Source organism: Triturus cristatus, chromosome 10, assembly GCF_964204655.1.
Source record: "Triturus cristatus chromosome 10, aTriCri1.1, whole genome shotgun sequence".
In the NCBI taxonomy this organism is placed as follows: domain Eukaryota; kingdom Metazoa; phylum Chordata; class Amphibia; order Caudata; family Salamandridae; genus Triturus; species Triturus cristatus.
The window spans coordinates 439,305,297-439,320,257 of NC_140593.1; the positions used below are offsets into that span (position 1 = coordinate 439,305,297).

A 14,961-nucleotide genomic window follows, 5' to 3' on the forward strand; every position below is an offset into this window, starting at 1 on the left:
ACTAGAACAGCTTTGTCTTCAATGCCTTTTGGATTCTGTGGGGACTGTAGAATCCCCAGGCACTAAGTGTTCTCCAAGGCACTGGACGAATAATCCCTAGAGATGGTTAAAGGGTGGTGGAGTTGGGGGAACGTGACCATGTTGGTAGGAGGAGAGTAAACTCTTCAGGGCTTAGAGCATTTGTGCCAAGTTCCGGTGTTAAAAAAATATATATAATATTACACCTGATGCTGGAGAATCCTCTGGGTTAGAGTACCAGTACTGTAGCCAGAAGCTGTTTCCAGGGCTGTATGACCTTTTTCCCTATTCAAAAGTTCCCAGACCATTTCTTCTTATTGTATTTAGTTTGGACAAACAGTAATGTGTACAATTAGCTTGGATTACATATTTTTTTTTTGTGTGGGATTAATTGCCCATTTTTGAACCCTAAAATATCCTTACTACCCCTAAACACTCCCTTTCTTTTAACACTTCCAATTCCTTTACACTGCCGTCCCTAGAAACTCCTTACTATCCCTCAACACTACTCATGCCGTACCCACAAGTCCAAAACCACCCCAAATACTGCCCATCCCGGAACTCTAGTAAATCTAAATCACCCTTCGAGCCTAAACCTTAAAGTCAAAACATAAAACCATATACCTGGATATTTAATTTCATATTTATAAAGTTAATACGGTTGTATATTTAATGACATCCAAATTAGGCTTGAAGCAATTCAAACTAACAAAGTAAGTTTTCCAAAGTAATTGTATGGCGAAATTATGAATTCGACCAAAAGGGGGCACACCCGTTTCCGCTGGCTGCTGCAAACACTGGTTCATTCGTAAGTTTTCTTGGCAGAGTTAAGTGAAATTTAAGCACAATGCAACAGCTATTGCTCGAAATCGTAATAATTTTAATCTTTCTGCTTTCTTTGGTTTCAGAAGATGATTTTGTGATGGTGGGCGCAAAGGTAGAGGAAGCTGACCCTCGAAGGTAAAAAAAACCCAAAAAAACTCTTATGAAAGATAATTCACTGTGATTTCTGATTCCCTAATAGGAGAACAAGGTTATACATCTGTCTGTGTTGACTTGCTTTCCTGGATCTGCTCAGGTTCTAAAAATACATCTTGAGAATCTGCCCTGCCCAGCCGATTTTGTGTGTATATATAAAAAAAAAAAGTTTCAACTAATGTGCTATTCGTTGACGTTTTGGGTTTGATCACAAACTCAGACAAATGATCTGGTAAAGGACATGATACTCTGAATTGAATAATGTTCAGGCTCCGTTTAAGGCCTTAGGAAATGTTTTTTTTTTTTTTTGTAACATATTACACTTAATTTCTAAATTGTAATACTTGGTGTCCCTGGAATCTCAATCCACACACTGCTGAAGGGTCCGGAAATGCCAGAAACCTCCTTCGTAGGTTTTGACTCGCAAAACATGGGCTGGAGGGAGTAGCGAGGGTCCACAGTCGATGCTTAGCCTTAAAGGGTTGCTGTGAGGGTAGCAACTCCTATGGATAGGAGTAAGGCACACAAATATAATGTCCACTTAGTTTAATAAGGTTTAAGACTTTACTTAATTTAATAGGTGTGCATACTGTAAAATGTCACATTAGTCCACCCTCCCACCCCAACCTAAATAGCATCTAACATTCCCATGTAGCGCCCCCTGCGAGCTGCAGGTTTAAGAAGGGAGTCTTCGCTGCTGTACAACAAGCTTTCAAATCCGCCAGATGTTGAAATGAGGAGCAGGAAGGCTATGGGCTACTAAGCTTTGGTTTTAACTAAATGGGCAATGTGTGGCACTGCAAATGTAAGATGCACGAGTGTTGTGGGCTTGCTGTTCACTCCCAAGCTCTTAATTTTTTTTTCTTCACAAAAACAGGTAAAATGCCTTTTTCTAATGTATTGTGTTCTCTTCTGTCTTTTGGTAAATATTAAAATGTGCAGTTGCGGTGAGTGGCAGCACTTAAAAGTCGCTCTCCTCGAACCTGGTAGGTGCTTTTAGGCTGCGACCCATCTGGAGTAGTCTCCCCCAGAGCATCTGAGAAAACAAACTGTCCTTTGTAAGAGTGGCCTGTGAATCTCTCCTTATACAAATGTTTGGTTACCGCTACTGTGCTTTCCACGACTGCCAGGTGCTGTCTAATTTAGATGTCTTCAAGTCGGCCCAAGGCCTAGATTGCGAAACGGTGTGCCATCTCTTATGAGCTTTGTATGGCTTGGGAGAAGTACCCCTGGCCAGCCTACTCATGCTTTGATCTGCCGTGACTCTGTCCCAAAAGATGTGTGCCACACTTATCAAATCAGGAGTGTTCGATCAAGGGTTAGCCCAGTGCTATGTGGATTTAGTCTTTGGACCTTTGCTTGGTTAATTAACCTGTTGATCATGTGCTAGTTGGGTACTGCGTGAGAGCATGAACATGAAAATATTTCCTTCTAAAATGGCGGAGAGAGTGTAGGTCTATTTTAGAAAAATAAGTAAGGAACTAAAAAAAATTATAATATATAAATAACCTACAGGCGGTTGCCGGTAGGTAGTTGGAGTTAGAACCAAAGATTCCATAGGGAAAGCCTTTTTGTTCTGCCAATAACTTTGGTGCCGTTTGAATCTCCCCCTTTTGGTTCAGCTGCTGTTGATAGTTTCGGGGTGATCTGTCAACCATGGTCTGAGCAAAAACTGAGGTCCCCAAACACGTTTTCCCCATATTATGTCTCTGGGGGTTTTTCATTTTTTTATCAAGACTACAGCCCGAACTGCTGACCATAATTACACCACATTTGGCAGAAAGCTAGATGTTGGTCCAGAAAGCATGTTTTTTTGTGATTTGGTGTAATTTCTTTCAGTAGTTTTTGAGATATCTAACTTAAAAAATGGGTATCTGGGGATGCCAGTCCATGCAGTACACTCGCGGATTCTACTAAAATTGAGCAGGAAGTGTTGGCAGCCATCTTGGGACTCTGCTTGAAGCAGAACCCCAGAAACAAAGTAAAAACAGAAAAGGGGCCGTATACACACTTACCCATACAGCCTCTCAGACACGCACTCACTACAGCCTCTCAGACACGCACTCACTATTCCATACAGCCTCTGGCTCATCTAGTCACTCATCCATACAGGCAGTCGCACACACACCCTCACCCACCCATAGAGGTACTCGGACAACCAATCACTCACCCAACAGAATCTCTTGTACCCACTCACACAACCATAGAGCCACTTAGACACTGACAGTCTTTCACACAACCAGTCACTCACCCATACATTCACTGAAACACCTAATTACTCACTTGTACAGTCAGTCACGCACCCACTGAATCATCCATACAGGCACTCGTACACCCACTGATTCACCAATACACCTGGGGGGGGGGGGGGGATGTATATGTATAACTCTATAACTCTTAAAAGTTTTAAAAACAGTCACTGGATGATATCATCAGTGATGTCATCAGTGAGGTCACTGACCATGCCATGAGTGATATAATATGTGAGGTCATAAGCAGTGCAATGCAGGCACGCGCGTTCTAGTTTGCTCTCTAACTATAACCGCTGAATTTCTCTGGTGTTGTAGGAGTGAATTGTCGGCTTAGCTATAAAGTCCCTATTACCTTTGTATTTTTTCAGTGATATATAGGTTTTTTTTTTTATGTCCCCAGCATATCTTTTTGTAGGACATAGATTGCATGCTGGGTGAGCCTAAATGGCCTTTAGAGACATAATGACATGGTCTCCTAACTGACATATGGCCTTTGAACCCAAATGTTTTTAATTAAAGTTTTCTTCCAGACAGGTTTGTCAACTTAGCATTGAAACAGTTAAAGTGGCCCACTTAACACATATGTATCAAACTTTACATACAATGTCCAGTGCAATATCTTGGCTTTTTCCACATTTGATGCAGAATGGACAGGGTGTTTTCTAGCTATAGCAAACTATTCCCGGCTATTTGTTGCTGTCCAGGGCACAAGTTGTTCCTGTGCATTACTTGGTAACATTATCCAAATGTTCAAGCTATTCGCAAACTAAAAATCAACGGTTTCCAGCAGTCACATGGATTAGTTTATTTATTTTTTCTTATTGTCAGTCATAGTTTATATGGCCTACTTGTTTGTTTTTTCGCATTCTATAGTGAACATAACAATAAATGGAAGGGTGTTTTTTCCGTCTCCCCTACAGACAGCTTTTAGCAGTCTGTTGAAAGACCTATTGTTTACCAAACGGATACAGTGGACTTTGTATTAACCTGTTGCTTATGTTTGCTCGTTTTTAGGTCTCGGCCTGGTGAAAGCAGCGCATGCGCTGCTCTGCCATGCAGAGACCTTTTGGAATAGATACGATTTCAGCGTGCACGTGGGGAGATAAACAAGACCGAAGATGTGCACGCGGGGATTGGCCTTTTTACTCTCGGCGTGAGACGACGCACTATACTTCGCTGCCAGTAAAGGCAGTCCCCGCATGCACATCTTCGCTTGTTTAGCTGGGGGCTCCTCGTGGAACTGAAAATGCTATGTTTAAGCACACATGCCACTACATCTAATTTTTCAGCACAATATTGTGACGTTTTAGGTTTCTCCTTCTTACAAAGTCGTGACTTCACTTTAAATGATGAGAACATTACGATCTTGTATTTTTTTACTATTTCTGCCAAAGCCACAACATTCTAGTGCGAGTGGAACGCGATTGCAGCATCTGTATCTCGTAAGACTATTCACTGAAATGCTGAAAAGCACTGTTCAAAAATATAACATCCCTCTTTTTTGAAACTCAGAAGTAAATCCATATATACTGCACAGAACTGAAGCCTATCCAACGACAGTGGAAAGTGTTCCTGAACGCTCTTATCACATGGAGAGGTTATTCAAATTGGCAGACGTTCTTACCAGTTGCTGTGGGGGGTCTAACAGCCACAGATGCGGTGTCTGTTCTCCGCTGCAGTACCCGGTCGCCGGAGGCTTTTAGTGAATCTTCGTGTTGTCTCCATTTCCACCGGGGATGGCTTTCGTCAGCTGGTTTATGCTAGAACCCTAACGAAAGAGGGAAAAAAACACGCCTCCACTGTGCGCACTTGCTGTAGTTTCACCAAGCCACAGTTCTTGGTTGCCCTTCTAACCACCAAAAGCTTTCAGGAAGTCAAGCTGTTTATCTCCCTAGTGCAAGAAGCATTTTCGCAACACCGTTTATAACAAGCATTGATAATGCAATAAGTCTCGCCTTTTATTAAGTTAAAGCCATTTGCTTTGCTATACAATACCATTAGCAAAGCAAATGGCTTTAACTTAATCAAAGGCGAGACCCATTGCATTTTCAATGCTTGTTCTTGTCTCTTATTGCTTGCTCTACATTTTATGGATTTCCTTCCTCTGATGCTTGGCTGTCCCATTGAGCATAGCTTATGTACTGTACCGAGAATTAGACCAACTTTTTTTTGTAAGCACTTTACTTTAATAGTGGGGCTTGCTTGGGGAATTAAAAGGGCAGAGGTGTTGGGAGTGTTTATATTCTTAAGAAAACCTGGTATGTAAAATTGTTACTAAGTTGAATGTTGCTTCTGTGATAAAATTGATCTTCATTGACTGGGTAGGTTTTGTGAAAATGGGTTGTTTTCAATACTTTTATTTGGATGGTGCAATGGGGTCCTGTTTTTCATGGTGCGTTATTTTTCTTTTTTTTAATTGTAAGAAAATCTCGGGGGTAGTTGAGCTACCTTTTTATACTATGGTGTATTAAAAAATGATTGTCTCTTAAATCTATTTAATGTAATGTCCTTGTGTAATGTTTTTTGGCTAGAATCCAGACGTGTGTTTTTCAAAAATTGACAAACTTTCGCAGCATGCTACTTTAATTGGGTTAATTTGTAAACTTTAAAATGTGGAGTGTTACATGCTTAAGTCTTTAACTGTAAAGTGTTATGCATCCCCCGCCCCCCCCTCCCAATAATATATCCAGCCAATACAAATACCACCTCCTAGGTAAAGCCTGCCTTTACCCTGTAACCACCTCTCAATAAAAAAAGTAAATGGGCCCAATGTGGCTAGAACAGACACTATGATGTGGCATCTTATTGTGTGGGCTAGCCCCCACCCTGCCAGACCACTGAAACACCCGGTAGGCAGCCTGTCCTGGTTGCACCTCTAGCTCTTCCTGCTCAGCCTCCCCGTCACCTCCTACATGTTGAGTCTACTCCGAGCAGTGACGGGAGCCAGGAGAAGTCAAACTGGACCAACCAGGGGAGGAAAAAGCAAAATCAAGTTAACAAATTGATAGAATAGGAGATTGCAAAGGAGGAAAATAGTAATGGAAAAATTGTCATGAAACTAGGAAAAACGATATGATGAAGGAAAGGCACACAAAATATGAAAAATCCAAATCTGCATTTTGATCTGGGAAAATTAAAATGCAGCAGAGCACTTTTCGGGACTCGCAGAACTAAGTGTAAAACTACTGTTTAGGTTTTGGTTTCACTAATCTGCCTACAGTTGTATAGAAACAGAATTTGCAAGTTCAGAATTTGCAAGTTCATCCACTGTCTTGCGCACCTGAACAGGTTTGTGGTGGCCCTATTCAAATACCTTTACCTGGCTGCTGTGGAAATACATGCTTTGTTTGATTCCCCTGAAAGCAGGGTATCTATGGCCTGGTGCACTCACAACAAAGGCACAAAGAGGTGTGATCCAAGTGTGATCAAAGAAGACTAAGGGCATAAGGGCTCCTCTACCTTGCATAACAGAATTTCCAATTCAGTTCCTCACCCCTACTATTTACAAAAGGGGGAAGTGCTTACAGAAGTGGAATCCGTAGTCCCTTGCTAACCAAGCCTTCATTGAAACTCTAAAGCGAGCCCAGCCATTGCCAGCCACACCTTAGTCTCTGGATCGCCACCTTCCAGCCACAAGTTCAGGCAATGCAGTTCTGTGATATGGGGATCCGGTACTTGTACCATCCCGAAACACACACACAGACTGGTCACTTGCTTCTATAATTAATTTTCTGAACTGACCTTGAGCATGAACATCACCAGACATCCATCTTTTCCAGCATTTTCAATGTTTGCATTTGTGACCCATATTTTCTTACACTGCAATGATATTGAGTTTACTTCTTTTGAGCACAGACTAAGACTTTTGACATGTCCCTATAAATGCTTTCAGCTATTACTTTTTGCTTCTGACACTTGAACTCATCTGACCTTCCAGGAGTGGTGGTCTAGCAGTGGCCAGATGTGTGCCTGATTCTAGATCATCTCAAAATACCTAATATAGAACTATTTTCACATGCACATCCTGCTTCTTTCTACAGCGTGGCTCCCTAAATTGCAATATGTCTCCACAAACACCCTCTGAGTGCCTATAATATAGAATGTTGACTTAATCTCCATTACTGTATTTGTAAAAACTCCCCACAACTAGTGTACAAGATCACATCTCCTCCCCTGTAACCTAACCAATCTTAATCTATATTTTAACCTATTAATGACACAACCATTTGCTGGTGTCACATATATTACTCCCCCCCCCCCCCTCCCCCCCCCCCCCCCCCCCCCCCCCCCCTGCTCCTGTGATGATAAATGACTGGTATTCATGGGATCCACCAAGAGGAGCTGGGGTGAATGCGTGGAATGGTTTTCATGGCCACAGAAGCCCAATCCCAAAAGTCCACAATAACCGATAATCTGGAATAACCACGAAACCTGGGGATCCGTAGCCGCGTGCGGCCTGGTATAAAGCGCTCACAAGCCTCGCCCTGGTCAGGGACTGCAATATAACTGCAATTTCAAACGGGTAATTTAACTCTGTCGACAGGTGCAATAAAGCTGAATATCCATGGTAAGGTCTGGCTGGTGCAGGTGTCCTAGTCCCTCTCAGGTTAATGATTGGGTCTGTTGAGTTGACACTTAATACACATTAATTCGTATTAAGTGGGGTGATGATGACATTGATTATGTGTAATTGCCAGTGTGGCCTGAAGTGATGCAAGTTGCAATGCCCCGCAGGGGAAAAAAATGTTTACAAGTTTCATTCTCTAACGTGCCTGCTGCTGTTCAGAAGGGTTCATGTCATCGCACAGAGCAAGTGATCAAGTAGTTTTATGAGCCCTTTTGCAGCTCACAACGTAAACGTTTTCCCGTAATTGTTGATCCCCTAATGTGTAACAAATCAAGATCTTGTAATTGAAGTTGAAAGCGCGCTTCCTGGCCGTGGCTTAGTTCCCAAGTCTCCTAAGGCCCGCGGTAGCCTCTCGCCCTCGACCCCTGTCTGTGCTCTGGTGTTTCCCGCCCACTCGCACTTCCTCCTGCTCCGGGCAGGCGGCAGCGCCGGGGCACGGGGTGGGCGCGCGCTGATCTGAGTGAAGTGGCGGTCGGCTGGGGCGCGCGAACAGCTGATCCGGCGCTACTGCGCTTCACGAGCTATTTATGGTGCATTAGCTGGTATCAAAGCTCCTGCGCTTCAGCCCATAAAAGGTTGGTCCTGCGCGAGGCGTCCACACTGCGTTTGGCTCCCGCGTGCTCCGAGCTTCAAGTGCCTATAGCTTCTGGTGGAGAATTCCAGTAATGGATAGAAAGACAAAAGGCGGAGCAGGAATCTATAGCGTCCGGGGAGGCGTATTGTGCAGGACTTTTCAAAGGCTCCTGCACTTGGCTTGGAATTTTTCCAGAGGGACTGTCGGGGTGTAGCCGGAGCACATTAATTTGTCGTGCGCAAGCCGCAGGAAAGCACCGGTCTATATTTAACCCGCTTCGCACCCTGGCAGGAGAGACAACACGTTAGCTTGCTTGTTGATATTTTTTGGTTATTTGCGTGGTGTCCCTTTTTTGTTCATTCTAATACCTGGATGTAATGTTAAGCAAAAAGCACCTTGGACGTTTATAATTTGGAAACCTCTACATTGGTCGTGCCATGCTGGTTTGAAAATTGTTCTCGCTGAAAGGCGTTGCGTAATCCGGCGGATTGATTCCCGAGACGTTTGATCCACTCTAAAAGCAGAAGAGGGATTTAAGCAGGATTTCGAAGTAAGTGTCTGCGGCTCTCGAGTCGCGGGTTGTCGAAACATGTTTGCGAAGTCTCCGTTTGGCCACATTTCCGATTTCCTTGAAAGTCGGCGAAGGCGTCTTTCTGAAGGGGCTCGAGCCGACGACCGTGAGCAGCTGTAATCTAGTGGTTGATTGTAGATGCTAAATATAGGCTTTTCCTAAAGAATTGAGAATTACGCTGGTTATGGTAAAGTTTCTGTGCACGGCGCATCTGCTTGTATATCCATTAGCGAGCGCAGCGAGTGGTAAAGGAGCCCCAGTTTCACCTCCCAAACAAAGTAGATAATTTTGATCTGAGCACCCAATCGAAATTTCGTAGTTATTTACAGAAATTGTCTAGTCAGAATTTTGATCTGAATAGTTGCAATAGCTTTTGATATTCTCATTTAATTGTCCTATTAACTTGCTCGTCTTCAGATGCCCTTGGCTGGTGCGTTGCCTGGTTGACCAGCCCCTATGGCTCTTTTTTCAGCCACCTATGTGGCGTAGGGCAGCAGAGGCGTGTTAATAATTTAAAACCTTTCAAGGGGTGTTTTTAAGTTGCAGTGGGAAATCTTGGCAGTAGTTTGGGGCCTGCAGGCCCATCGTATCTGCTCATTCTCCTGCTCTCAAGCTTCAGTTTTCACGCTGGCTTATAGAGACTTATTTTCATATAGTGCATTTTAACACTCTTTGGTGTCGTTCTGAAGCGCTGTAACAATGGTGATTGCTCAATAGTGTTCATCCCTTACCACGCAATCGGGCAGTAACGTTTTGATTTGTTAACACAAGTTACCGGATGTAAGTTAGTGCCAGAGAAGACTACTGTCCTCTGACCAGTTTTAGAACGTTTAACAGTTGTTTGAAAAGTCTCTCACTTTGGAGCGGATCAGCGTCTTCTCGATCAATGACTCTGCTTTGGTTTTTTTGAGTATTAAGTTAAAGATCATCTTATTACCACTCTAGACTCCTGTAGTTTGTCAGTATTTCATGAAAAGGGTCATACTTGCATAATTCTAAATCCTCTAAATATTACTTGGCAGTTTGCGTGATCCCGTTGCGCACTGGTTTCTATCTGTGGATCGGTTAACTTCAGAATGTTGTTCATGGGCTCGCTTTGCTAACGTTGGCGATGAACAGACCGGCATGTGGAAACCCTCCCTTGTGAATCTGTGGCGTCCATTTCAACAAGGCTGGAGTTCCTTTACATTGGCCTGATTATTTCAAAAGCTCACATTGATGGGAGGTAAGGGTTTGTGGCCTGCTTCAAGATTGCTAGCGCACTGCTGAATTGCACGGTCCCTCGTAACAAGAGGAGTTTGTCTGATCTGTGCCGAAAGACTGTCCTTGTGTAAGAGCATGAGTTGGTTATCTGTAAGGAGTGTCTAAGACTTCAAGATTTGCTTTTTTGGCAATATTTTCTTCTGGTTTTATTCTAGATAACACTTGTTTCACCATTCAGAAGGGCTATCTAGGTGTTCCCAAATACATTCCATCACATAAAGGAAATTCTGTCGCTGAGTAGGCTTATGACGGCACTTTTTGGATCAACCAACATCTAGTAAAAAGTAAAGTTGTTTTAAATGAGCGCTCCACCCTCATTTCTTGGCTAGACCATTTTTGTATATAAAAAGTATATTAAATTAACCAAGCGAATAGCCTTGTGTGCTTTATGCTAGAAGCGTGTGCCTTACTGCTGAGCTTAAATGTATAAATGTCAGATTTCTTGAATTCTGTAAGATTTTTGAAGTCTGTGATTGAAAATCACGTGGTTTATAAGATGTCGCCCGCATCTATAGCATTATAATCTATACTAGTTGGCATGTATCCCAGAGCTGCTTTGTTCTCCGAGACCCTGGATTTGGAACTGAGAGTGGAAATTTCCTTGTCATCCTTGGTTGCCCAATACCCTGCAATGCCCTAGGTGCCGAACGCACTGCGACACTGCTGCTGTCTTACATTAATCCTGCTGGGAGCCATTAGTGCGTCCATGTCCATGCATTGGTTTTGCCGGTCATTTGAGGTGTCTTTAACGGTGGATCGGGCAGTCTTATGGTTGTGTAGCCAGTCAGAATTGGGATATTCTAGTGGTTTAGGTGTTGTATAATCCTATGAACACAAAGCGATGGTCTTTTTTTTAAAAAATGGGAGAACTACTTAATTTGCTGTACCCTACTCTTTTATGTAGTGGCCAAGTCACCCTTTTTGAAGAATTCTCCTGCATAGGCGAGTTTCCTTAAGACAAGCCAGTCATATTGGAAGATGAAGCCCCCTCCCACGTTTTTTGGCTACATCATTCCATCCTGGTGTAATGATGGTACTAAAGCAGATCCCCTTTTGATAATTGGGTACCCCAGTACATTTAAAATAAAATAGCACCATGCATGTTAAAAGGAGATGCTGCTGTGGGTTTGAAGGCCCAAGCATCCGTGTTGGGCCTGAGCAGACCTGTTTATGCTCTTACTAGTGCTTAAACCAGCCAGGGATATTAATCGGGGTGACGAGGAGCCCTCTCATTCTAAATATAAGCTCCCAAGAGCACAATTGTCATTAATAGATTGCCTACCTTGGCAAAGAACAAGGGAAGGGTTCCTAAGAAGAAATTAGAGAAAGCAAATGGTGATTTAAAACTGAGGTACTGGCACGTCAATCATTTCTTTGAGAACTTGCATTTGTGGGAATCCTGCTCCTCAAATCCAGTGAGAAGCACAGGTGACACTTCACTGCTCACCCAGCAAGTTTCACAGCTTTTTCCTGTGTGCAAAGTGATTATTCACAATCCAAACTAAGGTTTACCCTAAATATGGGAATACCAAACTTCCATGACTGCTGTGGCGACTCTTCCGCTAAAGCAGAGGAGCGTTCCCCCACTGCATTTTGCAGTATAAAAAAAAAAGCACTCCAGGTTATTTTAGTTTTTCTCATTGCAGCGTCTTTGTGGGGCGGTGCTGCTCTGAGCAGGAGGAGTGGTTTGTACTCCCTGTGAGCAAGAGTGCTTGGCCGGCCCTATCGGGCTGCCCAAAACAGTCATTTGCACATACCGTGTTCTCCATGCAGGCTGCGTTGCAGACTGCATTACAGTCTGCATGGAGAACATTCCCATCCCTCCAGCCCCTAGCTGAGCGCTGTCACGGTGCTCAGACCAATCACAACTCTGCATTGCATGTGTGGTTTTTTTATTTTTTGTGCAACTCCTCTTATTTCTTACCCCCCACCCAAATGCTGCTTCCATGTAGCAGCCCCCACTGCGTGTGTGGGTGGAGAAGGTGTCCTCTGTAGTCAAATACTCTATAAATTGTCGTAATCCAGTCTATCTATCTTCATCCACCAGAACTATAGCTGCTGTTGCTTTTCTTTTACACATAGGTAAACATTCCTTTGCAAAACTTGAAATATGAGACGTTAAGCTGAAAAGTGAAGCTTAACCACTAGGTTCACCACATCTCACTTCTTGTTCTTGACATGTCGTCTTTTATTAAAGCATCCTAAATGCATGATTCTTCCCATTGGCGTTCAACCCTGGCTATGAGCAACCATACGTGACTTTCCTAGGAAATAAGGGCCTCTGGCTCGATGAATGAGCCATTATCGCTCCTCTGTTAAGATATATATACACGTCTGTCTATCTCTATACCCTTAAAGCTTTATTAGGAGAGATGACTGTTAACTCCCGCCAGTTTAGTTTCACTTTGTATATTGCTCCATCAAAACTAATCGCCTTTCTTATAGGCCGATCTGAGACGGGTATATCTGCTTTAGTAGCCCATGTGAAGTCCCGCTCGGGGGAATGGACAGTAACTAAAATATTGGTTTTATATTCTGTGACAAATTATCAAATTATGTCTTTCTGTGTTTATATATAAATCCCCATCAAAACATTGGTGGGAAAATGTCTTTGCTCCGCTCCATACCAGATTAATGACTTTAAAGAAGTATGCTTTTAAAAAGAAAATTGGCATTTTTAAAATGAATACAATCTCCCCCCGCCCCCCTCCCACGCGTTTTGCTTTGGCTGAGCAAAGACTCCCCATGGCACTTGGAAGAGACTTGTTATGAGCGAGAGAGAACTCCAACCTTTTCACTGCACACAGTAATGATTATACTTTTATACTAATGGATCACTTTTTAGGGTTTTGCTGAGTAGCACAGATGTGGTTTTTGATAGTGTGCATGCCTCTGCTTTCACATTTTCCTTTCCTTGACACCTGTAAACTTGGAGACCTGGCCTGCACAGTAACTTCCCCATGCTTTTTCTTGAGCCTCCTTCTTATGACGCTCCGTCGAAGCGGAAGCAGGCAATGAACTTAATTTCTGGTTTTAAGAAAACCATCCCCAGGTACTTGCTCTCCTTGGACACAGTGGCGGCTGGCAACATTAATAAATGGTGAGCCACTCACCATAAATGCTGAGCCACTCACCATAAATGCTGCTGGGCCCTCCATCCTTTGCTCCTCTCCCCACGCCGATCCTCTCAATGATGAGCAGAAAGTAAAGGGAAGGACTTCCTTTCAAGTGCAGCGCAAATCCTGCTCTCATGGGCATGTTTTCAGCAAAAGCAGAAAAAAATCTTTTGCATTTAAACAATGAAGGTCGCTAACCTGTACAAAGCTTATCACAAATATTTACATTTTTCATTTACTTAAACTTTCAGGCATTTGCCTGATGTTTTTCAAATGCTATCAAATACTGTTAGAGACCATGTAATAAGCAAATGCCTGAAAGTTAATGTAAGGGGAAAATATAAATATTTGTGATTTACTTTGCATATGTTAACAACCTTCTCCATTTGTTTTAACTGCAAAAGATTTTTCTGAAAATTAATTGTTAATGAAAATCCTTTTAGAGAAGGAATACGTCCTGGGGACAAGCCGGGGATCGCGTACAGAAGGAAGGTCTTCAATCTGGGGGATTTGGTGCACTGCTCTGCTCTTCAGCTAGCTTGCCCTGCCGGGTTACTGTTTCTGTACATGAAAGCCCCTGTGGGTGAACCGTTTAAACCCAATTCGGAATTAAGTAAACTAACTTCCAGTTAAAGCTACAACTGTGGTTAATTCTATCCATGGGTTTATGAAGGACTAGTACCGTTGTATTGCTTTACGTTGAGTTTGGGCTCTATTAATTTTTGATTTGTTTTGTGCTTGGCAATTGATCAAGTCAAACATTCGCAGTCCATAGAGATCTGAACTTTGACTTTATTAAACACTAGCCATGATGTCACAGATCTTAAACATGCTCATGCTCCTGAGGTATCGCTAACCACCAAGTTCAACTCCCACACCACCTGCTGCTACAAATTGTCAATCAATGTTTTTATTTTTTTAACTCCATAAATGTACCTTGATGAAAACGTACTTCATTGAATGGAAGCTCATGGATACGGTGGGTTGCGTTGCCAGAGGAATGATTTGGCTAGATGTTGGCATCCAACTTGCATCAACATTTATCCATTCTGAAGCAGGCCAAAAGCATGCAGTGCCTTATTTTCTTTCACATCCATATTCCTGGGGTACAGTCATTCCCACATGAAATCTGAAGCTTTAAGTGTAGATATTGGCAAATATACCTGCTTAGTAGGCTTATTCAAGCTGCTTGGACTATTGGGTGGTGTGTGACTCCGACCCCCCCCCCCAACACACACACACACACACACAGTCCCAGGTTGTTTGTGTTTTCACTTCTGAAAATATGAAATACAATCTTTGTCTACCTAGAGTGGGTGGGGCAAAGACCTCCCTCCTCAAGAGACTTATTCCTGATCAGCTGCAAGAGGCTCTTCCATTTTTTGTCCAGGTTCCTCACCATGGTCGATACCCGTGTTTGTGAAAAACCAGAGATTCAGCGTGCTCCAGGAGTCTCCGATCTTGAACCGCTGCATGTGTTTTTTGCTTCCTGGTCCTTACTAGGAGACTTCAGAAGTTGATGCATCTAAAGCTAATTTGGGTAACAAGCCAAAGAAGAAGAA

General features: G+C 43.0%; 1 protein-coding gene across 12 annotated transcripts in view; it reads left to right on the forward strand.

Annotated features, from left to right (window-relative positions):
- The window catches only part of SVIL (supervillin), a 635,411-nt gene that overhangs the window by 90,522 nt on the left and 529,928 nt on the right, over positions 1-14,961 (forward strand). For 9 of the 12 annotated variants that reach the window (XM_085631809.1, XM_085631813.1, XM_085631820.1 and 6 more), the window contains exon 2: positions 927-978. The exons of 1 other annotated variant lie outside the window; for it this stretch is intronic. Coding sequence is in view for 1 of the 11 variants with exons in the window: in XM_085631797.1 (XP_085487923.1) it covers positions 10,239-10,245 (7 nt within the window). In the remaining 10 variants the exon portion in view is untranslated. Of the gene's footprint in view, positions 1-926; positions 979-8,438; positions 9,000-10,042; positions 10,246-14,961 lie in introns of those variants that run through there. 2 more of the 12 variants (XM_085631797.1, XM_085631811.1) reach the window with 2 other exon arrangements.